The 24,336-nt window shown below is 48.1% G+C and overlaps 1 protein-coding gene across 3 annotated transcripts; it reads left to right on the top strand.

Moving 5' to 3' along the window:
* Nucleotides 1-977: 977 nt before the first annotated feature.
* GGT7 (gamma-glutamyltransferase 7) lies at nt 978-23,695 on the top strand. Of its 3 annotated transcripts, XM_045981269.1 has the most exons (16): nt 978-1,316; nt 7,294-7,529; nt 7,910-8,061; nt 9,259-9,376; nt 10,219-10,286; nt 10,498-10,571; nt 10,877-11,073; nt 13,342-13,429; nt 14,997-15,124; nt 15,294-15,382; nt 17,274-17,423; nt 17,542-17,659; nt 18,349-18,486; nt 19,628-19,727; nt 22,775-22,840; nt 22,966-23,695. In XM_045981269.1, the coding sequence occupies exons 1-16, from the start codon at nt 1,148-1,150 to the stop codon at nt 23,127-23,129; spliced, it is 2,055 nt and encodes a 684-aa protein (XP_045837225.1). In that variant the 5' UTR covers nt 978-1,147; the 3' UTR covers nt 23,130-23,695. The 3 variants fall into 3 exon arrangements, with proteins under 3 accessions (XP_045837225.1, XP_045837227.1, XP_045837226.1); XM_045981271.1 differs by lacking the exon at nt 22,775-22,840 and having other exon boundaries at nt 1,080-1,316; nt 19,628-19,720; nt 22,966-23,028; XM_045981270.1 differs by lacking the exon at nt 22,775-22,840 and having other exon boundaries at nt 1,100-1,316.
* Nucleotides 23,696-24,336: the final 641 nt, after the last annotated feature.

Genomic DNA, 24,336 nt, shown 5'->3' with positions numbered 1-24,336 from the left:
CATTTTGTTTAATCTTTGCAACTATCTAAAATGAATACTATTATTTTCTCATTTTACAGATGAGGAAACTGATACTCAAGGAGATTAAATGTCTTGCCTAATATCGCACCGTTCGTAAGTGGTAGAAGAGGGACTGGAATCCAGACACCTAGACTACAGAGACCCAATCCTCTCCCATTGATCACCCCCCCCCAACACACACACAAACTCCACCCCACTCCTGCCATACCTCAACACCGTTATTTCTCTCTCCAAGTGTCCTTTCCGGAACCACATCTAAACCTCTTAAAATGATGATAAATATCCAGATTCCAGAAACCTCATCCCAGCCTACAAATCATGATCTCTAGGGTGGAATCTGGGGATCTGATTTTAAAGATTCTAACACAAACTCCAGTTTGGACTCACCGTCCTAGGTTGATAGGAGGTCAGGGGTCCCAGAAAGGGTTGCCTGAAAGAGGAATCTGAGAAGTGCTGGAGGTCGGGGGATAGATCTGATGTCTGAGTAGAGACACCCTAGGAGGTATCTCTAAGTGAAGCAGCAGTCTGGGGATGAAGCAGGGTGGGGGCTGAGGTTGCGCGTGAAGGCGGGGTCTCTTGAAAGAGGGGCCTCGGGTCAGAGGAGGAGTCTGAGATCAGAGTAGGATCTAGGAGTCCGAAGAGGGGTCTGGGGTCCGAGGCCAAGTTTGTGGTCCGAGTTTGGGATCAGAGACAAGATCGGGGGTCGAGGCCAGATCTGCCTTCAGTGGAAGGATCTGGGGGTTGAGGAGAGAGTCTGGGGTCTGAGGCGAATTCTAGCTCAATCTGGAAGGAGGAAGGGGTTTGGCCCCCGGGCTGCATAGTGTCCCAAGCCACTAAGGTCGCGCTTGCAGCGTTCTTCTCCATCCCTCCCCCACAGCCTCAGCGCTTTCTCCAGGGCCCGCAGCCCTTCAAGTTCTCGGTCCACACGGCACTCCGCCCACCTGCCAGTCCACTGCAGGCGGACGCGCTACCCGGAGGGGTGTTCAAGCAGAACCCGACGCCGGCGGGGATGTGGTGAGGCGCCCCCTCCTGGCCGCCCAGGAGCTCAGGTCCCGCCTTCCACCCGCCCCCGCCCCCGCCGCACCACTTCCGGCAGGCGCTGCGTTGCTGGGGGGCGCGGGCGAGGATGGCGGCGGAGAACGAGGCCAGTCAGGAGAGCGCCCTGGGCGCCTACTCGCCGGTGGACTACATGAGCATCACCAGCTTCCCGAGGCTGCCGGAGGACGAGCCGGCGCCCGCGGCCCCCCTGAGGGGCCGCAAGGACGAGGACGCCTTCCTGGGAGACCCCGATACCGGTGAGGCCCGCTGGCCCCGTCCCTGCCCCCTGGGACGTCCCCGCTCCTCCCTCATCTACGCGGAGCATCACCGCCAGCTTCCATCTCCCTGATTCATCCCCTTCCTCCTGGACCTCTCCCTCCTCCCTTGTTTCCGTTAGTTATCTAGTGGGGATGGAGATGCATTTCTGCCTTGGAGGCTTAGGATGCGCCAAGGGTGAATGATGCCAGGAACTGCAGCAGCAGGGTTTGGGGTTGCCTCTCGGGAAGAACCAACTAATACGGAAGGAAGGTTGGAGGGGAGATGCTAAGGAACAGCTGTGATCACCCAGAAGAGGCCGTCCCTTAGTCACAAAGAATAGGGTAGAAGAAACCAAGTCAGACTGCAGCAGGATGGGTAAGGCTAGGTCTTGAGAAGAACTTCCCCACAGCCAAGGGTTGTGGGAAGGAGAGACCTTAGCTGAGAATCTCTTCACATGCCCCGAGGGGTAAGGAAAATATGATTACATCTCTCTGTAAGCGGTGAATATTGGGAGACAGGGGGATGGACTGCATGACCTCTCAGAGTCCTTGGGGACCAGAGTGCCTTCGTTGCCCTGTGGATTACCTCACCCCTCCCGGAGCCATGGATCAGGCCAGGGTGTTAGTAAGGTACCCTGCCCCCTATGAAGCAGGCTCTAGAATTTTGCTGTGTTCTCAGCCTTTGAAGGGACTGCAAAGAGTGGGAGTAGGGAGTGGGGCACAGGGATTGGGGCAGACCTAAGGGCCAAGAGCTCTCTGAGCATTTCTTCCCTAGGCCTCTCCCTCCTATCCATGTGCCCCAGCTCTATCCTCTTCTCCATTTTTCAACCTCCATCCCCCATCCCTCTTTCCCTCAACGTCACTTCCTGGCATTAGAGCATCCCTGTGCTTCACTCTTCCTCCCGGTGCCTGCACTTGAGCCCTCTCCCTTACCAGCCTGGCTGATCCTGCTTCTCTGACCCAGCCTTCTCTAACCTGGCCCTTCTGTAGCTATTCTCAGCCTGACAGCCCCAAATTCTTTCCCCCTTCACAATTTTCCAGTCATCTGGCCCTTACTAGCAGCCCTTGCCAACCTAACTAGACTGTACCCTACCTGGAGGGAAGAGTAGGGAAGGCTGGGGAGGCTTATGGGCATCAGATAACCAAGCTGCAGGTCAAAACTTCTTTTCCAGAGAGAATAACCCTGGAATAGGGAAAGTAGTGGAAAGATGTGTCCTGGTGGATAACAGCCTGAAAACAGGACCTTTTTTCCAGGGGTCAGGAATGCTACTTCTGGTCCCAGCACTGCCTTGACTCACTGTATGACAGTGGGCACATCTACCCTGACCTGGGGGCCTTACGTTCCTCTTCCAGCTCTACTGGGAATGCCTATCTCTCCTAACCTAGAGATTGGAAGCTCCTGACATGTTTTCTTTCTCCTGGCTCCCTATGAATGTCCTAGCAATTATCAAGTCTGTGATTATTTGAGCAATCATGTGGTTACTCCATGTCTCTAAGCCCTTTGAAGACAGGATTGTGACTGTTTTTTCACCATCCTTTCTCCAATGTCCAGCACAGTGCTAAGTGCTCAATAAAAATTGTTGAATAAATAAATGAATGAGAGAGATCTCAGGATGAAAGAATAGCAGGGGAGGGAGTTCTCAAGCCTCAGGGAGTACCTTGGAGCATTACAGCATTACAGGTTCTGCTCTCATCTCTACAAAAATCCAGCAGAGACCCCTGTCGCCTGAGTTTCTGGGAATCTGCACCTTATGCCACGGTTGTGCACTAATGTTCCAAGGACCCTTACCATCATATCTATGTAGTCATTTCAAAGCTATGTCTCAGACCACTACTTCTAAGCCCCAAGGTTCCTTTAACCAGCTGGACTAGCCTGTTGACTGACATGATCTCCCATGTTCTCAACCGGGAGGTTCTACTTACTAATGCTGCCCCATCCTCTTACCCAGTACCTTGGTTGTGCCCAGCTAGCCTCCAGCCTGCCACTCCCCAGAACCAAATGCCAGCTACCCCACAGCAGACCCTCTGGAAAATGGTGACCACCTCAAAGTTGGGGAGATTCTTGACTCTCTTCTGAGCTCCAGGTCCATGAGTTCCTCTCTGTCCCAGGCATTGGCCTCTAGATGTCCTACAAGTGCCTCACCTTCAGGATGTACTATGCTGAATTCATCTCATCCCCAACCCTGCCCTTCCCCCAATGTCATTCTCAGTTAATAACACTGCTGTTCATCCAATCTCCAAGGTAGAAGCCCAGGAGCTACCCATGACTTCCTTCCTTCCTCTTACTTCCCAAAGTGATCAGATGCTCTCTGTCCTCCTAAGTATCTTGCAATCCATCTCATCATCCCTGCCATCACCACTGGAGACTAAGCCCCCATCCTCTCTTACCTGTATTACCCATAGGCTTCTAGCTACTCCCTGCCCCCTCCCTGCCCCCTGCCCCACCAACCCCAATCTATCCGCCACCCTGAACTTCTGGTCATGTTATTCCTTGGTTCAAAAAAGTCTTTAATGATTCCGCCCTTAAAGGAATAAGCAAGCCACGGATGACCTCCGTTTCCAACCAAGATCTCTCTCCTTATCTCTAGAATTGCCAAGTCAACTCTGTTCAGGATTCTTCTGTCATAAACTCAGTTAAAACTGACCTAATCTTAAAAGAGAATTTTATTGTGTAGCATAACTGAAAAATTCAGGGATGTGGGGCCTGAGGCATAGCTAGATCAAGGTACCTAAAGAGGAATTGGGTTTTGTCTTTTGCTTTGCCTTCCTTTCTATGGTCTTCATCTTCAGACAGCCTCTCATTCTGTAGGGGCAAGATGCTCCCCGTAGCAGCAGGTTTACACCTTACCATTTTAATAATCTAAACAGAAGGAAAGAATTTCTCTTTCCCAATAGAACTAAGTTTGAGTCTCATAGACCTGGTGCTGATCACGTACCTGTCGCTGAACCAGTCACTGTAGAGAGGTACCTGTTATGGGCTAAGCCTAGGTCATATACTCACTCTGGTCAGGAATGAGAGAATAAGAAATGAGAGAGAGGAGATGGTGTTTTGAAATGGAAAATTGATTGGAAATGGCATCTAATCAAATAAAAATCAGATGCATACTAGGCCAGTTGCTTCCAGGCAACTTCTATTGGTGTCCCACAAATTTAGAATTACCAAAATTAAACTCATCGTCTTTCTCCCAAAAGACTTGTTTCTTCTGATTCCAAACTCACCTTTTCCCAGTGTCCTGCTGTTGCTTTTACACACCAGTAAAATCAATGGTATTATTGCCCTAGTGCTTACACAGTAGAGTACTCAGTAAATATTTTTGTTGAATAAATGAATAACTTAATGATTGACTGATGGGATAAAAAGTCTTGAATAGGTCCAACTCTGATGGAGCCATATCACTTCCCCTCTTGGTCCCTCATAGCTGATTAGAGAAAACAGATTTAAGGACAAGTACCTGGAAGCATCAGCTAGAATTAGCTTGTAAGGTTGGTTTTTGAACATGGAAATGACTCCTGATACGTTGTGGAGCAATGGAAAACAGGTTTTGAGTTACTTTTGCTTCTTCCATTTATTCATTTTATGACATTAAATGGGCAAGATCGCCTTTTCCAGCCTTAAATTTCCTCATCTGTAAAATGGAGAGAATAGGCCTATTTCAACAAGTTATGGGAGTGCTTCAATGAGGGGAATGTATGGAAAGTGCTTGGAATATAGTCACCATCAATAAATGTAAGTTCGAAGCCATTTTCTGCACTTCTTTTGAAACCTCTAGGGACCAAGGAAGATTCTTTGCCTGCAGTAGGTATTTAACATGTTTGTTGAATGAATTCCAGTTTTTTTATAGACTGTGTGGTGCTGAGGGGTAGAGGCAAGCATGATCAGCTGAGGGAGGTTTCCAGAAGACAAGTTTCTTTTTTTAAATAAAAAATTTAAAATAAATTACATGTTTATGGTCCAAAGGAAAAAAAGGGAGAGAGAGAGAGAGAGAGAGAGAGAATACAATGAGGAAAAGTAGAAGTCCTCTTCATTTCCTATCTGTGTGCAATTTTTCCTCTTTATTTAAAAATATGTGTGTTAATTTAGGAGCACCTGGCCGGCTCAATCTGTGTAGAGTACAACTCTTGATCTCAGGGTTGTGAGTTTGAGCCCCATGTTGGGTGTAGAGATTACTTAAAAAAAATAAAATAAAATTTTATATATGTATTGATTTGGAAAAAAAAAAAGAAATATATATGTACTAAAAATTTCAAAGAAAAAAATTCTCCTATCCCATCTCATTCCCACCTTCAGTATCTTTCCCCAAAAGTAACCACCATAAATATTTTCTAAAAGTTCTCTATATATGTATGTGGCTTCTTATTTACACAAAAGAAGAGAGTGTGGATTATAGAGGGCCTTGAATGCCAGGTCAAGGAGCTTGGATTTTTATCATGTTGGTATTGATGAACCATGATAATATTTCAAACAGGAAAATCTAATAGTTTTCAGCGTCATCCCACAGACTTTTTATAGGGGTTATACTCCTAGTGCATAGTAGCAAGTGCTCAAAAAATATTTATTGAATGAATGGACTTTTTAAAACACATTGTGCATACAGCAAGGGTATTAAGGTCAAGGTACCAGGCGATTTCTTTACTTTTCACAAATAAACAGGACCTTTAGAGAACTGGTTTCAAGGCTGATATAACCCAGAGGAGGGAAACTATGGGAGGGAAGAGGGTCTCAGCCCTGGCCAAGGTGGAAAAGGAATGGAAATAACTGGAGGGTGCTGGTAGATATTGTCTCATTGAATCCTTAACACCCATTTGGCCAGTTAGGGATTAGCTCCAGTATTAGGATGAGGAAAGTGAGGCTCATGACTTGAAGTGACTCATTCATAGTCACCCAACAAGTAAGGGGCTTTGAGGTCTCCCCTGTCTCCACTCTTACTGTCCTTAGACTCATTCTGCAGAGAGCAGCCAGAGGGATCTTTTTAAAATACAAAACAGATGGCTTCTGGTTCTTGCTTAAAACTCTGAAATATCCTTCCATAGTTCCTAGGATTAAATCCAAGCTTCTCACCAGGCCCACAAGGCCCTGTGCACCTGGCCTAGCCTCCACCATACTATTCTTTCCCCTTGTTCACTACACCAGAGCCACCAGGCCTCGGTTTTGTTTGTTTTTTTCCTATTGCACCAAGCTTATTCCTACCTTAGGGCCCTTTGCACCTACTGCTCCTTCTTTCTGGAACACTCTACACACTCACTTCTTGGTCTACGTATGGCTAGCTCCTCATCCCTTAGTTCTCAGCTTAAAAGTCACCTCCACTGAGAAGCCTTGCCAAATCCCTGCTAAGCAGCCCCCAACACACACCCATTATTTTCTATCGTTCCATCCTTCTTTTTCTTCATAGCACTTGCTGCAAGCTGTAATGATATACTCCTTTGTTTACGTGTTTCTTTTCTTTTCTTCTACTGGTCTGTGAACCTCATGAGGGCAGAAACTGTCTATTCCTTTCCCCTAGGAGCTAGCATAGAGAGAGACCCATAGCAGGCCCTCCATATTTGTTGAGTGAGTGAATGGACAAGCCAAGCAAGATTGGAAGCCAGGGTCTGTCCATTCAGTTTATGTAGCTACTTCCTTGCCACAGCAGGCTGGGCCCCAGCTGGAGCAGGATCTGGTTTCTAGGGAGGGCCCAAACCCCTCCATTCCAGGAAGTGTTTGTCCTAGGTCCTGAGTGGGTCTCAGGTCTCAGAAAGTTTGGCATAGGGGCCAGCCATCCATCCCCCTGCCTCGCAGCTGAGGGCTCCTGTCTCTACTCAGCCAGGACTGCCCCTGTCCTGTTCTGGGGTGCGTTGGGGAGACACCAAAGGGCGAGCAGTACTGTCTAGTGGGGTTTGCTTAACGGGGACGGGGAGAGGGGGGAAGCCAAACAGCGGGGGGGGGGGGGGGGGACAGGGTCAGGTAAGGTGCCCAGACCCACCTGGTTGCTGCCGGCAGACCCGGACTCCTTCCTGAAGTCAGCGAGGCTGCAGCGGCTGCCATCCACGTCGTCGGAGATGGGCAGCCAGGACGGGTCCCCACTGCGGGAGACGCGCAAGGACCCTTTCTCCGCGGCAGCGGCTGAGTGCTCTTGCCGCCAGGATGGACTCACAGTCATTGTCACAGCCTGCCTCACTTTTGCCACGGGTGTCACTGTGGCGCTCGTCATGCAGATTTACTTCGGAGACCCTCAGGTAAGGGGGTTGGGGCGGGCGGAAGGGAGAAGGAAACTGGAGAAGAGGGAGGGGGAAAGCTCTTGAGGAGACCGTGGGAATTGAATTGCTTGAATTGCAGACTGGCTGAGTGGGGGAGGGAGCCAGCAAATGTTAAGGAGAGAGGGCAATGGGACAGGAGAGGAAGGTCCCAAAGGGAGGAGCTCAGGGTATGAGTGAGACAGAGCAAGGAAGGGATGTGATCATGTAAGAGGCACTGGAGGTGATCTAGGTAGAGTTGTAAGGGACAAGAAGGCGGGACTCCCACCCCCGACATCAGTGGAGGTTCTGGGGTTGGTGGAGGTGCCTTAAGGAGGCAGAGGTCTCCTACTGCCCCCACCTCATCCACTTTCCCTTCCCAGATCTTTCACCAGGGTGCTGTGGTGACTGATGCTGCCCATTGCACATCGCTGGGCATCGAGGTGCTCAGTAAACAGGGATCTTCTGTGGATGCCGCTGTGGCAGCAGCCTTGTGTTTGGGGATCGTGGCTCCGCACAGTTCTGGCCTAGGAGGGTAAGGCGCTCCCAGCTGTGGAGGTTGGGGTCCCCCAGACCTACTTCTGTGTCCTGGTCTGTAGGCCTCATGTGGGGGTCTTTGGGTTTGACCAGAGGGGTAGCTGGGCCCTAACTCCTTGCATTTTGTCTTTCTACACCCAATTTTACCCCCTTCTGCTTACGCTTGTTGTTTGTTTGTTTGTTTTTCCTTAACTCTGTGAAGGCTTTTATAAACTATAAAGTAAGGTGCAGGGGGGGGGATACTGTCACTAATTAAGGCTTTTAGGGTTTACAAATCCTTAAAACAAATCCTGTGAGCATGATGACAGCTATGGACCCTCCATCCTCCAAAAATATACCACAGGCTGAGAACTCTTAAAACAGATTATAAACTGGCCACCCATGGACCATACCTACCGCACAGATCAGTTTGGTTTCCACACTTACAATTATTAAAAATTTGTTTACTATTGTTAAAAAGTTGAGAATTTTCATAAAAATGCAGATTTTCAATATTCTGGAACCATCTGAAGACCTGGTAACACTGGGCCTGTATTCCCACATGGCTACAATTATCTGGAGCTGAATAGCATGACGACTTGTGCTATCTAATTGGCCATAGTTCCTACCACTCCCTATTGTTTATCTGTCCTGCCTTCCTTATTATGTTACTTGGCCTCAGGCCAACCATCTCAGATGCAGCTCCCATCTTAGATGGAAACAAGCCACAGAAAAGGGACAAGCTGACAAAGTGCGTATCTTGGCTCCTGCAAGACCAGCCCTGCAGGACCTACCAAAGAAGGTCCCCTTTTGGTTGTATACAGTCCATCCTTACATAATTCAGTCCTGGGAGAGGGAACCGGGGCATATGGTGGAGGCAGGTGCAGGAAGCTGGCCAGGGTCCAGCTGTGGCCTAGGGTGGGGACAGGAGGTAGAACATCCTGCTCTTCCAGTCTCTGGGTTTTCCCTAATCAGGGATTAAAGTCTCCAGTAACAGGCCAGAGGAGGTCCATGGTCTCTGGGCCCCCAACCCCCTTGATTTCATTCCCTACCCTCATACAGTAGCTAAGTCTCCAAATCCCTGCTAGAAGGGGCTCAGACATCTGACTCCTGTGACAAACAGCCTACAGCCATCACCACTGGGGATGAAAGAGTATCAGGTTAATTGTTTCGAGGGGTAGTACCTTATCAACCTCCTCTTCTGTGTCTCTCCCAGTGGGGGCGTGATGCTGGTCCACGACATCAGAAGAAATGAGAGCCACCTAATTGATTTCCGGGAGTCTGCACCAGGGGCCCTCAGGGAAGAGGCCCTGCAGAGATCCTGGGAAACCAAGGTGGGGACCCTGGTGAGAAGAGAGAGTCTAGGGGTGGTCTCCCTTCACTAGCCCTTCTGCTAACCCAAACATTACTTTGCTGAGTAATTATTATGGAAGTGAGGAAAAGAGTGAAGCAAGACACTCTTAAGGCTATGAAGGAGATAGGCAGTCCCCAGATAAAATAATGAACCAAAAGATCTGTATGGTTGATAACGGGCAATACAGTAGCACCTTACTTCCCTGGCAACCTGGCCTATCAGGAAGCCTGAGCAGCCCGAGAGTTTGCAAAGTTCCTGCACTATAACTCACACATTTCATTCGAAACCTGTTGACCATAACTTTCCCAGCACACAGCATATTAGAAGATTAAGGAGGAACTGCAAAAGGCAAACCCACTATCCAGAAGAAATAGAATAACTTGGAAAAATAGATATTTGGTGCAGTGGCAAAAGCCAAACACATGCCTGAGTTATCACAGCTGAGTAATGGTGATGTGATCATGGAAAGGTCAAATGAAAGTCCCTTGTCTATTATTTTAAAAGGTAGGAGTAGATATAATCCAATGTAGACAGGTTTCCATCTAAATTGGTCACATCTTGGCTCTTAAAAGGGTTTGCTTAATTTATAAATCGCTCAACTATGATAGATAAAAGAAGCCTTTCTGCATTTGCTGATAGTAAGTCAGGGAAATGGGAGGGATGCCTGCTTGGGGAGAGCTTGTCCCTCCTCTGGGATACTTGGCCTGTGTCTTTCCCCTGTGCCAGCCCCCATCCCTGGCTTGGGGCTCTTCGGAGTTCAGCCCAGCCCCCCCCTTCCAGTGACCTGGTCTCCTCTCTCCCTCGCCTGCCCGCCTCGCCCAGCCTGGGCTCTTGGTGGGGGTCCCCGGAATGGTGAAGGGGCTACATGAAGCTCACCAGCTCTATGGCAGGTAAAGACCCTCCCCCTGGGGACCAGGGGCCTCTGCCTGCATTTCTCCTTGGGTGGCCTTTTCCTACCATCCTGGATTCTTTCCTTCCCAACTCCCCCTCCTAATATCCCCTTCCCTTGCCAGGACTCTCCTTCCCAGGAACCCCCTTTCCCCCAGGACCCCTCCTCCTCCCCCCAGGATCTCCTCCACCCCTGCTCTCCGGCCCCCCCAGGCTGCCATGGTCCCAAGTCCTGGCCTTCGCAGCAGCTGTGGCCCAAGATGGCTTCAACGTGACCCATGATCTAGGTCAGTGGGGCCTGGGGGTGGGGGAAAGGCATGAGGTTGATGGGAAGGGGAAGGGGAACCTCTAAGATTTGGGCCCAAGCCAAAAAGCACCTCTCTTCCATTTGCTCCTTTAGCTCCCTCCCCACCCATCCTACCCTCATAAGGATACAGCCTCAAATGAGGGGATCTGAGAAGGGCCCATATACACCCCCCACCTCCCCCATAACATGCTCCTGGGGGGGCTGGAGCTCTTAGGGCCAGCCACTCAGCCACCTCACCTGTGGCACATCTCAGCCCCCTGCCCAGCTTCCTGTCCTTGCTTACAGCCCGTGCCCTGGCCGAACAGCCTCCGCCCAACGCATCTGAGCGTTTCCGTGAGACATTCCTGCCATTGGGCCACCCGCCACTACCGGGCTCACTGCTGCGTCGGCCTGACCTGGCCGCAGTGCTGGATGTGCTGGGCACCTCCGGCCCCGCCGCCTTCTACGCAGGAGGCAATCTCACACTGGAGATGGTGGCCGAGGTGAGCACTTGGGGAGCCCCCTGTCCTGAAGGACCCCACTGCAGGGACATCTTCTTCCCTTTCCTTCTCTCTCTGTCTTTCTACATACTGATGATTCCATTTACTTAAGATTCTCTAATGGACAAAACTAACTTTTGGTGGCAGGAATCAGATCAGTGGTTGTTTGGGGTGGGAGCAGTTGACAGGATGTAGCACAAAGGACCCCAGGGATGATAGAGCTGTTCTATCTTTTTTTTTTTTTTTTTTTAAAGATTTTATTTATTTATTTGACAGAGAGAGATCACAAGTAGGCAGAGAGGCAGGCAGAGAGAGTGAGAGGGAAGCAGGCTCCCTGCCGAGCAGAGAGCCCGATGTGGGACTCGATCCCAGGACCCTGAGATCATGACCTGAGCCGAAGGCAGCGGCTTAAACCACTGAGCCACCCAGGCGCCCCGAGCTGTTCTATCTTGACTGAGAGAGGTGTCCTTGGGTCCCCCAGGGCTGGTGCCAACCTGTGCAGAGCCTTCACCTGTCCCTCCCAGGCCTGGCAGAGACCCAGGATCAGCCTCAGCTTTCCAAGCCCACAATCCCACCCTGCTCTTGGGTTCACTAGGGACTGAGGGAAACCTTCCTTCACTGGTCACTATCGGGACTGGAGATATTGACACAAGGGCTTACCAAACAACCCCAAAGACTCTTAATCTGAGGTAATAATGGGTTCTGAGAACTGTTGTCAGTAATTCAAAACTCCAAATGTAAAATTACTTTCAAGGTAAGGATACCAACTCTGTGATTCTCTCATCTGTACCATTGGGGTGATTATATGTTTCTCTGCCATATGGTTGTGGGAATTGAGTTGGTCCACCATTCATTCTACATTCACAGAGTGCTGTTCTATGTCAGAACCTATGCTGAGTCCTAGAGGTATGGCTCTGTGATAAATGCCCATCTCAAATGGACTTAACTGAGAAGTCCAGCAGAGTACTGGCTGTAGGTCTGCTGGGTCCAGAGCTCCATCCACATTGCCAGGCTGTGGTCTGTCTCTCTCTCTTTCTGCCACGACTCTACTTTCTTCTGTTTGAATTCACTCTCTATCAGATCCTCTCCACACCTTCTCCCCACCAGCCATCCTTCCAGCAAACCGTCCCAGAGAAAGAACATTTCTCATTCCAGTAGTTACAGCAAAAGCCTCCAGGTTATGTCTCGTCAGCCTGTTTGTTATAGGTCTTGTGACTATTCCCAAACTTCCCAATAGGTCTCATGACTATTCCCAAATCACTGGCATGGAAAAGGAATGTTCTGATTAGCCATACCTGGATCTTCTGGAGAAGGGGAAGAAGACTCAAATACTATATAAACTTAAAAGGAAAAAAACAAGCAAACAAAAACAATCAATCGCAAGTTGAACACATGCGAGCCAAGAAATTCAGTGTGTAGTTCGCTGCAGGTAGATTAGAAGTCAGGGGTTTCAAGTACTAAAAAATAAAAAAAAAATTTTAAAAGAGAGAGAAAGAGAGAAGATTTCTAGTGGTTATGCTAATTTAGAAATGAAAATTACCATGCTGGAAATGATGAGCCCATTGATTTGTACAAAATTGGTTCATTGGTCGGTAGAGTGCTTAGTTACATTCAATGAGGGTCATTCCTACAACGATCATTCAGAGTTCATGGTTTGGGAGTGGATTTAGTTAATTGTAATGAAATGAAGAATCCAATTTTGATATCTTATAAGCAAATTCTGCTGTAAGTAGAAAATGTTCCTTTTTTTTTTTTTTCAAGTAATCTCCACGCCCAGTGTGGGCCTCGAAATCAGGACTGCAAGATCAAGAGTTGCATGCTCTACCAACTGACCCAGCCAGGCATCCCAGAAAATGTTCCTTTTACATAGGCAGAGAAGGTAGTATGTTCAAGGCCATGGAGTCATGTGTTCAGAAACTGTAGGTCACTCCAGGTGGCTGTACAGAGCTCGCCGGGGAATAGCAGGACATGAAGTGGGAGAGGTGGTGGGGGCCAGATCACAAAGGGCCTTGGATGCTAACCTAAGGAGGTCGTTCAAAGAATGTCTGATACATAGCAGGTGCTCAGTGTTTGTGCTTTTTCCCCTTCCTTTTTCCCGGAGTACTCAGGGCTAGCGGGATCCTTAAAGGCCATGATGGAAATTGCAGAAAGCACAAAAATTACAAACATCAAGTCTGTCTTTGATTCAAACATATACCATAGGCCAAGCCCACATGCCCACGGTTTTGGTGTGTGGCTCACAGCTGTGGTGGGTCATTCTCGCCCCTGCAGGCCCAGCACGCAGGGGGTGTCATAACTGAGGACGACTTCAGCAACTACAGTGCCCTCGTGGAGAATCCTGTGTGTGGCGTGTACAGAGGTGACCTCTCTCTCAGCTACCAGGGTCCCTGCTCAGGAGAAGCCTCCCAGTCCATGGCCACCTCCTTTTGGCCTAGAGACTCCTCCCCATTGTTCAGGAGAGAAACTGAGGCAGTGAGCTTGCCTGGGCAGCCAATTGTTGAAGCAAGCCAGAGCCAGCCCACCTTCTAAAATAGTTGTGGGGTCAGTTACCCCAAGTATTTAGGATATGGGGTGGGAGGTCTAGTCAAAGGCTCAGGTCTAAGGGTTGGGGTTCTGGTCATAGGTTTTCTTGATTTGGGCTCTGTGTTGCCTCAGCCCCACTCTCAGTGCCCTGTACTTCCTAAGAAGAATTCATGAGTCCATCTAGCTTTGTATTGAACAAACTTTTCAAGACAATTATAAACCTGTCTCTTCATTGTTTCAAAAGGAAACTGAGGCCAAGGGATAGAATGGAATTTAACCTAGCAATTTCAAACCAGCGAGGAGTCCAGAAAGCTAAGCTTTTGACATGTCCATGTTTGCTGAACCCAAAGTGGTGGGTTCCTGGGTCCCTCAGAAGGTTCCCAGGTTCTCAGATTCTCTCCTCTCTAGGAGATCTGGATCACTTCAAGCCCCAGAAAAGTTCCCCTCTGAGTTCAGGTTTCCAGGCCTCAACCTCTAGCCTGATTATTCTACCAGAGGTGAGGGTATATGGAACAGAGGAAGAGCATAGCTTTGGAGCCAGGAAGACCTGGGTTTGAGTACCAGCTATCCCGTTCACCTTGAATAAGTCACTTTCCACTCTGAGCCATGGTTCCCTCCTGAAAATGGAGATAATAGTGGTGCCTACCTCTCAGGGCCCCCATGAAGATTTGAGGAGATGATGTTGAAAGCTGCCCTGATCAGAGTGGATACTGAATGCTTATTTGATTTTACGTTTCTCCTCCCCAGCCTGGGTTCTCTTGGCAATGCCAGTACCTTGAGTGCTCTGGGTTCCCTTTGTCTCCTGTAAACTTGGACCAGCTGCATCTCTGTGCCTCACTTTCCTCACCTGTAAAATGAGGATGATAACATTATCCATTGTGAGGATTAAATGAGTTAATCAGTTAACATTATGCGTCAGGTATTATCATTATTACTTCAATGTCCGAACATCAAATAATAGGAGCCTCAAATAGGAAGAGGAGGTTGTCACCCCCAAGAAGTTTTGGGCGTCATGGGACCATAAGAGGCCCTGAATAGTATTCTGGCCTGTCGGGGGAGCTAAAAGGAGACACATGATAGGCCAGGAATTTAGACATCTGGACACCTGTCCCTGTTCTGGCTACAGTGTGACTCTGGGCAGACTATAGTCCTCTTGGACTTTAGTTTCCTTGTGCAGAAGAGGAAACTGAAGGCCAGTGTTCTAGGTTGGAGTCCTGGCCCTGCCCTTGACTTACTGAGAGAACTTGTATGGGTCCCTTTGCTTCTCCGTGCTTTGCCTCTCAAGGCAGGTTTCTTGCCTGATGAGGGGCCAGTGCAGTAGTCTCAGTCTACGTGATGGTGGAATGTGGAGATGCTTTGACCCCTCCCCTGCCATCCAGTCATTTCTTTGTTTTTTCCTCCAGGCCACCTGGTTCTCAGTCCCCCACCCCCGCATACGGGTCCTGCCCTCATCAGTGCTCTCAACATCCTTGAAGGCTTCAATCTCACCACGCTGGTCTCCCGGGAACAGGCTCTTCACTGGGTGGCAGAGGCAAGGCCGACCCCTCCACCCTGCCCTGGGTCTTGGTACACTGGGAGTTGGGGGGATGGGCTACTGCCATGGGACAGGCCTAACCTCCAAGTTTTCTCACATGGGGATCATTAGCATGGGTGCTGGGAGGAGCCTGGCAGCCTCTTCCACATTCCTGTTACATTTTTAGACCCTGAAGATCGCTTTAGCCCTGGCCAGCAGACTGGGAGATCCTGTCTACGATTCTACCATCACTGAGAGCATGGATGACATGCTCAGGTGGGTCCCAGGGCTGGACCCTCAGGGTGGCAGAGGTGGTCGTGGGTGTGAGGAAAGGATCAGATGAAAAGCAGCTGGTACAGCAATAAGACCTGGAGTCCCATGTCAATTTCAGCTCAGTTACACCTCACTGTGACACTGGTTGCCTCTCACAGCACTTACCTCAGTTTCCCCATTCGTATGATGAGTTAGTATGCATCACTTGGCTCTTAAAACTTTCTGACCCTAGCAGGGCACATATCTGGGCCCATCTGGGCCCCCTTTTTAGTAGAAAAAGAAAGCTTAAAAACAATGAAAAGTCTCCAAGCAAATACCTGAGGTGATGAGGATTTTTACCATAATGTCTCCACATTAGCAGCATAACACTGTAGTAAGATTGTGGGCTGTGGTCAGACTGACTGAATTCAGATCCCAGCTTCACAATCCACTAGCTAAGCAGCATTGGGCAAGTCACTTAAATTCTGTCTCAGTTTATACAAGGAGGCCTGACAATAATGGTGCCAACCTCATGAGGTTGTGGTAAGGACAAAATAAGGTCTACATGCAAAACACATTGTGTGGCACATAATAAATATTCAATAAATAGTATTAGTAATTGGCAATATGGGTGGGTAAGAATGGCTGCTATTTGATTGCTACTCCGACTGAAAGACTAGCTAAGGGAAAAAATCAGAACCCAAAAATATAGTTAGCATAAATTTGTAGTATTACTCAAACAACTCTATGAATAAGTTGAAAACAATGAAACTAAAATGAATAGGTTATAATTAAAAAGCAAAAAAAGCAACAACCAAAAATAGTAAGCAGTTCAAGGTCACAAGGATAAGGGCTAAAAGCAAAGCCTCTGTCCCCCCCACCCAATCCGCTTGAAACAAAGCCCTCTGTACCACTTCTGCATGGCCTCCACAAAATTTGTGGTTGAAAACAGAATGAAAGTCTTCAGTAATCCTTGGTAACTTGTCACTCTAATGAACTAGAATCACCAAACTAACAGTCATTAAGTAAGAAACCGTCATCCAAAATTTAAAAAGTCTGGAGAATTACATGGTGTTTTCAGCCTAGCTCTAACACACACACACACACACACACACACACACACACACACACACACACACACACACACACACCTATATTAAATTAACCCAAGTAATTCTTCCAATAGTTATTAAGAGTTTACTGTATGTCAAGTCTTCTGTGTCTTGAAAAAGAATTCTAATAGTAGATAAGATCCCCGTATACAAAACCCTCCTCTGACTAAACTCTTCATAAAACTTCAGTTCGAGGGGCACCTGGGTGGCTCAGTTGTTAAGTGTCTGCCTTCAGCTTAGGTCATGATCTCAGGGTCCTGGGATTGAGCCTCACATCGGGCTCTCTGCTCAGCGGGGAGCCTGCTTCTCCCTCTCCCTCTGCCTGCCACTCTGCCTACTTGTGCACTTTCTATTTCTCTGTCAAACAAATAAATAAAATCTTAAAAAAAAACACAACAACTTTAGTTCGAAACTACAAACATTAGGTTAAATAAATTCTGTTTGTTCATTCAAAACAAATATTATCTGAGAATCCACTATGCCCCAGGTACTTTCAGAGAGAAGATTGAGTAAATAAAGTCAAGTAACTAAAAGACTCTCGATTTAAGCCCTAAATAAAAGTTGGCTCTAAAAGAGAATCCAGATAACACCTAAACGAATCCAGTCAGTTCAACAATGATTTCCTGGATGTTTCCCATGTGCTCAGAATGAGAGATTTTGGTCTCACAGACCCAGTAGTTCTGGGCGGGGTGGTGGTGGGGGAGACATTAATCAAATAATTGCACAAACAGACATCACAGTGTGGTAGGTGAGGTGTAATGAGAGCCTGCTGTGTATTAATCTCCTACCCCTTGTCTTTTCAGCAAGGTAGAAGCCGCCTACCTCCGGGGCCACATCAATGACTCCCAGGCGGCCCCTGCTCCACTCCTGCCCGTCTACGAGTTGGACGGGGCTCCCACAGCTGCTCAGGTGCTGATCATGGGCCCTGATGACTTCATTGTGGCCATGGTCAGGTATGCCAGCTCAGACACAGAATCCGGCACTGGAGATCATCTGGACCAGGAAGAGGTGGGAGCCAGATGGGAATGAGGGTGACGTCAGGGCTTACCTGGCTCCAATCTCTATCCCCAGCTCCCTGAACCGCCCTTTTGGCAGTGGCCTCATCACCCCCTCGGGGATCCTGCTCAACAGCCAGATGCTAGACTTCTCGTGGCCCAACAGGACTGCTAACCACTCTGCGCCCAGCCTGGTAGGGCCTTGCATCCCTCCTCCCCTGGGGACCTTGAGGCTAGGTAGGAGGTATAGCAGTATGGCTGCCCCTCCCTCCCTACTTCCTCTAGGAACTTCTAGTATAAAGAAAAGGAGCCTAAACAAAGTGTCTGCTTCACCTGCAACCCAAGTCTGGGGCTTGGGCCTGAAGAAACCCTGTCCCATTCTGTCCCTGTCTCACTGTGTGACCTGGGGAAAGTTTGCCCCCCTCTCTTGGCCTCAGTTCCTTTATCTGTACAATAAGGATATTAGCGTTCATCTGATGCTTTGGCACTTTTCAGTGCAGTGGTCTACAATTTTGTGATGGTGAGCTGATTGGCCTCAGCCCTCTTGTTAGTCAAGGGAGGAAGGAGATAGGAATTCTGGTCTAGTTGGAGGCCAGTACTCTTACTCTCAGGGCATGCTGGGGCCCTGCCAGGACAATGAGAGATAGGGATGACCAGGGTGGAAATCATCCTCTTCTTCCCTTTAGCCATTTGTCTTGGCTTGGTACCCTCCCCTCACACCCATGGTAGCCCCATAACAACTCAGTGGGTCCACACCCACCCCAATTATCCAGGGACCCTGCCTGTTTCATAGACAGCAAACTGTGGCCTGGGAAGGGACCAGTCTCCCATGAAAAGCTGCCCCACCTGTTATCTCCCTATGGTCTCGGTGCTCTGACAACAGGAGAATTCGGTGCAGCCAGGGAAGCGACCACTGTCTTTCCTGCTGCCCACCGTGGTCCGGCCAGCAGAGGGGCTCTGTGGGACCTACCTCGCCCTGGGGGCCAATGGAGCTGCCCGGGGCCTCAGCGGACTGACCCAGGTGAGGTTTCCTCCATGGTAGGCACTTTGTGGCCAGCAGCCAACCTGTGGTCTAAACTGTAGGTGCCCTCGTATCTCTGGCTTGGTCTCTTCCCTAGCTCAACAAACATAGGCGGAGGCTGCTGTGACAGGCCCATCCTGGGTACTGAGGGCATAGGCTGTGCTGAGTTTCTTAGCCAAATTGGAGCCCTGAAGCTCCCTGTCTTCTAGATTGGATGGGCAATCATGGGTCAGTGGAACTGAGAGGTGATTCAGCACCTGGGCTGCCTAGGTCTGTCAACCTCAAGTCCCATGATGCTCCTGCTCAGCATCTGAAGAGACAAGCAGCGCTCTTTAGAGTCTGATTTTGAAAGGAAGTGTCTACTCTCCAGAATGTCTCACAATAGTTACATGAATGTTTTGAGCACCTGATATATGTGCCAGGCACTTACATTGGCAGGTGGTGAGTTAAGTAACCTGAGCTTTGGAATCAGACAGTCCTGGGCCCCAACCCAAGTGCTGCCAATTTCCAAGTGCATGATGGGGCATTCGCTTAACCTCTCTGACCCTCAGTCTCCTCATCTGTAAAATGGATGCAGTAACAACAGCTAACCTCTATGGAGTTCTACTAAGCACCAGGCATGGTGTTACATGTGCTTGCTCTTTTAGCCTTCCCAACATTGGGAGAAATCCTTATTTCCATTTTGTATATGAGGAAGCTAAAGCCCAAAGAGGTTAAGAAGTTAGATCCAGTTGAGTAAGAATGGGCAGAGAGTTTGTTTTGAGAGCATAACCACTCTCCTAACCTCTAAGCTAAAAGTACCGATGCTGTGCCCTAGACTACTCTAGCTGTTAACCCTGCCCTGGCCAGGGAGAAGGGAGGAGAGCCCCGGGCCAGACACAAGAAACTGACTGCCAGTGGTATCTCTTCCTTGGCTCTCTCTGAGCTCTAAAGTGAATTACTTTCCCTTTCTGGCCCTCATTTTATCCCTATATGAAATGGGGACAGTCATTATAGGCCTGCCTGTCTTGAGGCTGTTCAGATAATACTCCTAGAATAAGGGTTCCAAAGAGTAAGAAGTCTGGCCCAGGGGTGAGATCTGGGGAATCCTGAGTCCCCATCCCTGGGGCAGCCCTGACTTCTACTCCTTGGCTGCCCACAGGTTTTACTGAATGTTCTGACCTTGAACCGGAACCTGAGTGACAGCCTGGCCCATGGCCGTCTGCATCCAGACCTGCAGTCCAATCTCCTGCAGGTGGACAGTGAGTGCAGAGCAGAGATCCCCATGGGGTGGGCAAAAAGCCGGGTAGAGAAAGGGGCTCCTCCCAAGGGTGTCCCTGCCTCCACCAGCACAACTGCTGCCAGTGGATCTTCGGGCTCTTCCAACTAACCATTCTGGGACAGTGAAAGATCTGGGGACTGGAACCAGATCTGTCATTTACTGGTTGTGTGACCTTGGGAAATTCATGTCTCCACTCTGAGCCTCAGTTTTCTCATTTGTAAAATAAGATACGGTTTTCATTCTGCAAACCATCCATTTATCAGTTTGTATAGAATACTTACACTGTGTGCCAGGCATTATCTTAGGTGCTGAGGATATGGCGTTTACAGACAGACAGGAAAATAAATAATCAAAGCAATATAAGAAAGTAAAATAAGTGTTCTGCAAGCTGACATAGAGACTGACTCAGTGACTAGGGAAGTCTTCTCTTTGGTGACATTTAAGCTGAGACCTGAAGAGTAGGAGGGAACCCACCGTGCAAAGAATTGGGGCAGGTTTTGTAGGCGAAGGGAACAGATGCAAAGAATTCAGGGCAGAAATGGGCTTGGCATGTTTTAGGAGTAAAAAGTAGACCAGGGTGAGTGAGAGTGAGATGAGGCCAGAGAGGCAGGTAGGGGCCAGGTCATGGACCTTGTAGATTACAGTGAGAAAATAGACTTCCCTCTTAAGAAAGGTGCCTAATTTTAGACACAACTTAATTTTGTAAATGGGAAAGTATGTACGGCTTTGAGGAATTTTTATTACAACAGACGATGTATTATGCAAGTTCAAAAGGGATAGAACATTGAATGAGACATGGTTCTTGCCTAGTTGGTATTATCATTCGCATTTTACAAAGAAACTGATATGCACAGAGGTTAAAAATCAGTCAGTGAGTGGCAGAATTGAGATTAGAACATATACATAGCTGATACCAAAGACTCAGTTTTTTACCACGTGTCTCCTAGACTGAAGCACGTTAGAAGTCACAGACCTAAATCCTCAGCAGTCACACCCTGTGATCTGGCTGGTAGCACTCTGGATCTGGCATGATGATAATGAGGCTATCCCAACTGATAACTTCTGATCTCTCCTGGATGTGAGGCTCTATGCTAAGTTACTTGGGCCAGAGTAGTGGGGGAGGGTTGGATTTGGTTCATCCTAGCCTCCCTTAAGGAGCTCACAGTCTGAGACAGAAACTCGAGTAGAGGCTTAGCGAAGGGAAAGTTCATCCACTAAGGGCTATGGGCTGGGTCTTGAAGTATGATTAGGTATTTGGCATGTCCAGAACGCAGAACATTCTGGACAAATTGTCAAAAGCCAGAAAGAATGGCTCAGAAAGCAGCCAGGAGGCCTGCTGGCTCCTAGAGACATTGTTTCCTAAACTTCAGAATTTATCCAGCACCTTCATGAATTTTGCCACATTTACACACCATCTGAGCCATTATTTACATATGTACCTCTATAAATGGACTTCCTTTTCAGTGTAAGTGTATTTTATTTATTTTTTGTTTTTTATTTTTTTAAAGATTTTATTCATTTATTTGACAAACAGAGATCACAAGCAGGCAGAGGGGCAAGCAGAGAGAGGGGGGAAGCAGGCTCCCCCCGAGCAGAGAGCCTGATGTGGGGCTCGATCCCAGGACCCTGGGATTATGACCTGAGCCAAAGGCAGAGGCTTTAACCCACTGAGCCACCCAGGTGCCCTGTAAGTATATTTTAAAGGTAAATCCAATATCATAATCACACATGGAAAAGTAGCATCATTTGCCACAAATAAAAGATAAATAGCTACTACAAGGCAACTGTTTGCAGATCTTCCGTGAATATGGTGCCCACAGAAGGCTCTGAGCCCTGCTCTCTCTATTGAAGAAGGAGGTTAGAAATGTTAGGGTCCAGACTAAAACTTAGTCCTTGCCATCATCTAAAGGATTGAAAATGAACTGTAAAGGAAATACATGTTTGACTTGGTGATTCACCGCCATTCAGTGTTACATCTTTACCTCAAGAACTACCCTGAATTATCCCACCTGCAGAAATAAGAAGGCCAGATCTTTATTGAGGAGCAGTAAGAGGTGAGGTTACAGGGCTTATCCTGGAGGTTCTTGGTAAGAAGCATGGACTTTATCCACTTGACTGAAGGTGGGATAGACCTGAAATGTTTTATTTAGGGGAAATGGATTGAAGGGGAGAGAATTTAAGTTGGGGAAACAGAGACAATTAGGATAAAGGACCAAGCAAGAAATGGTGAGGGTCTGAACTTACGTTAAGAGGGTGGGGATTTCTTCATTTATCCATGTAAAGGCAATGAGGATCAATGGCCAACATCCTTGCCTTCAAAACACTTATAATCTAATGGAGAGGACATAGTAAATAAATTCATAAGTAAACAAGTAGCAATAAGTACTTGGAAAGAAAACAAAGCAAGGTGAGGTTGACAGGGCTGCCATTTTAGATAGCGGTCAGGGAAGTCCTCCTCAAAGACTGGAATGAAGTAAGGAAGCCGGTTTTGTGACTATCTAGGAGGAGAGCATTCCAAATAGAATTTGTGCAAAGCCCTGAGGCAGGAGCATATTTGGCCCACTCGGGGGACGGCAAGGAGGCTAAAGCAGAATTAAGGGAGAGAATGGAAGGAAGTGAGGAGAAGAGTTTAGGGAGGTAGTGAAGTCCCAGATGATGTTGTGCCTTAGACATCTTGGTAAGGACTTTGGATTTTCTTCTAAGAGTCATCAAAGAAGTTGGAAGTTTTTGAGAAGAGGAAGTGAGTGGTCTGACTAATGGCTTAAGAGGATCCCTTTGGCTCTGTGTGACTAGGCTGTAAGGAAGCAGGACTCGAACCAGAAAGACCAGTCAGTGGGCTATGCAGTAATGGCTGCATTTTGGCTATCCTGGCAAGTAATGGTGGCAGCTTGGCCTAGGCATGTGGCGATGAAGAGCCCATAGCCCTTTCTTTCAGTATTAAGAATGAAAATATATTATTGATTACGTACTATATGCAGCATTCTGATCTCTGTGCTTTCTGTATTTTATCTCTTTAAATCCCTACAACAACTTCATGTCATAGGTTCTCACATAATTCCCATTTTCTGCATGAGGAGGCTGAGGCTCAGAGAGGTAAAGCAGTTTGCCCAAGGTCATACAGTGGGCATCCAGGACCAAGACTCAGGTCTGACCATGGGACTCCTGAGCCAGTGCTCTGAACACTCTGAATGTGTATATGTTGGGGGGATGGTTTTCAGGTGAGTTCACAGAGGAAGAGATTGAGTTCCTGGAAGCCAGGGGTCACCATGTGGAGAAAGTAGATGTCTTATCCTGGGTCCACGGCAGCCGGAGAACCAACAACTTCATCATTGGTGTGAAGGACCCTCGGAGCCCAGACGCAGCTGGAGCCACCATCCTGTAGAGCAGCGGGGTGGGGCGGGGGTCTCTGTTCCCCCGCTTTGCATGTTCCTAGAGTCCCTCCTTCTCCCAGGTTTGGTCTCAGGGGGACCCCAGGGATGCCCTAGATCATGGGCCAGAGGGGATACTTAACAAACCCTATCCCAGAGTAACTTGAAAATTCTCTAACCAGAAGCCTGTGGTGGTGGTGATGGTGGTGGTGGTGGTGGTAGTGGTGGTGAGTGTTAGTGTCCACAGCCGGGCAGACAGTTCCTTGAGGAGTCAGGCTGTCTGTCTCCTTTCCCTCAGCCATGCTGGCCCTGAACTTAGGGATGTGCTTGTAAACCCTTCTCAAGGGTCCTCACAATCCCAACATCTCCAGTCTGGCCTGACCTGGACCAGCTCCCTTCTCCTGTCCCCAGCCTCATTTCTTAAATGACTAGGATTTTTTTGATGGACCGTCCTGGGAAGAGGGTGCTCCTCTCTTCCTCCGACCAAGTTGAAGTGGGGCCTTGCATCTGGGGCGGGGGCAGGTTGTGGGTACGGGTGGGGGTGGGGACCAGCTCAGGGGCTTCCATTTGCAAAGGGGAATTAAAGAAAGACTATTGCTTAACCACGGCTCTGGATTGATTTATGTTTGGCTGTGTTGGGAGTGGGAGCAAGTGAGGTGGTGCAAAAGCAGCCAAAGCCATTTGTTTATTATTTATTTCTTAAATTGGATATTTTGGGTATTTCCTTCATGTTTTGATTAAGATATGAAGCTTTCTGATTTGAAAACTTACTACGGGGGTGCTGGCTGTCTTAGTTGGTACAGCCTGCAATCTTGATCTTGGGGTCATGAGTTCAAGCCCCACATTGGGGATGAAGCCTATTAAAAATAAGTAAATAAAAACAAATGTTTATTAAAAAGTGGAAAAAAATAAACATTTAAATCAAAGTTACAGTATTTAGAAACAGTTTGGTACTGGCATGAAGCTGAACATACCAATGGAATAGAATTGAGAGTCCAGAAATAAACCTAGATATCTATGATCAATTGAATTTTGACAATGCTGCCAAGATCATTCAATGGAGAAAGAATAGTCTTTTCAACAGATAGTGCTGGTACAATTGAATATCCACATGAAAAAGAACAAAGTTTGACCTTTACCCCATATCACGTACAAATAGTAACTCACAATGAATCAAAGACCTAAATATAAGAACTAAAACTATACAAGTCTTAGAAACGT

This window comes from Meles meles, chromosome 16 (genome assembly GCF_922984935.1).
Source record: "Meles meles chromosome 16, mMelMel3.1 paternal haplotype, whole genome shotgun sequence".
NCBI classification, from domain to species: domain Eukaryota; kingdom Metazoa; phylum Chordata; class Mammalia; order Carnivora; family Mustelidae; genus Meles; species Meles meles.
This window is presented reverse-complemented; position numbering and strand designations above follow the sequence as displayed.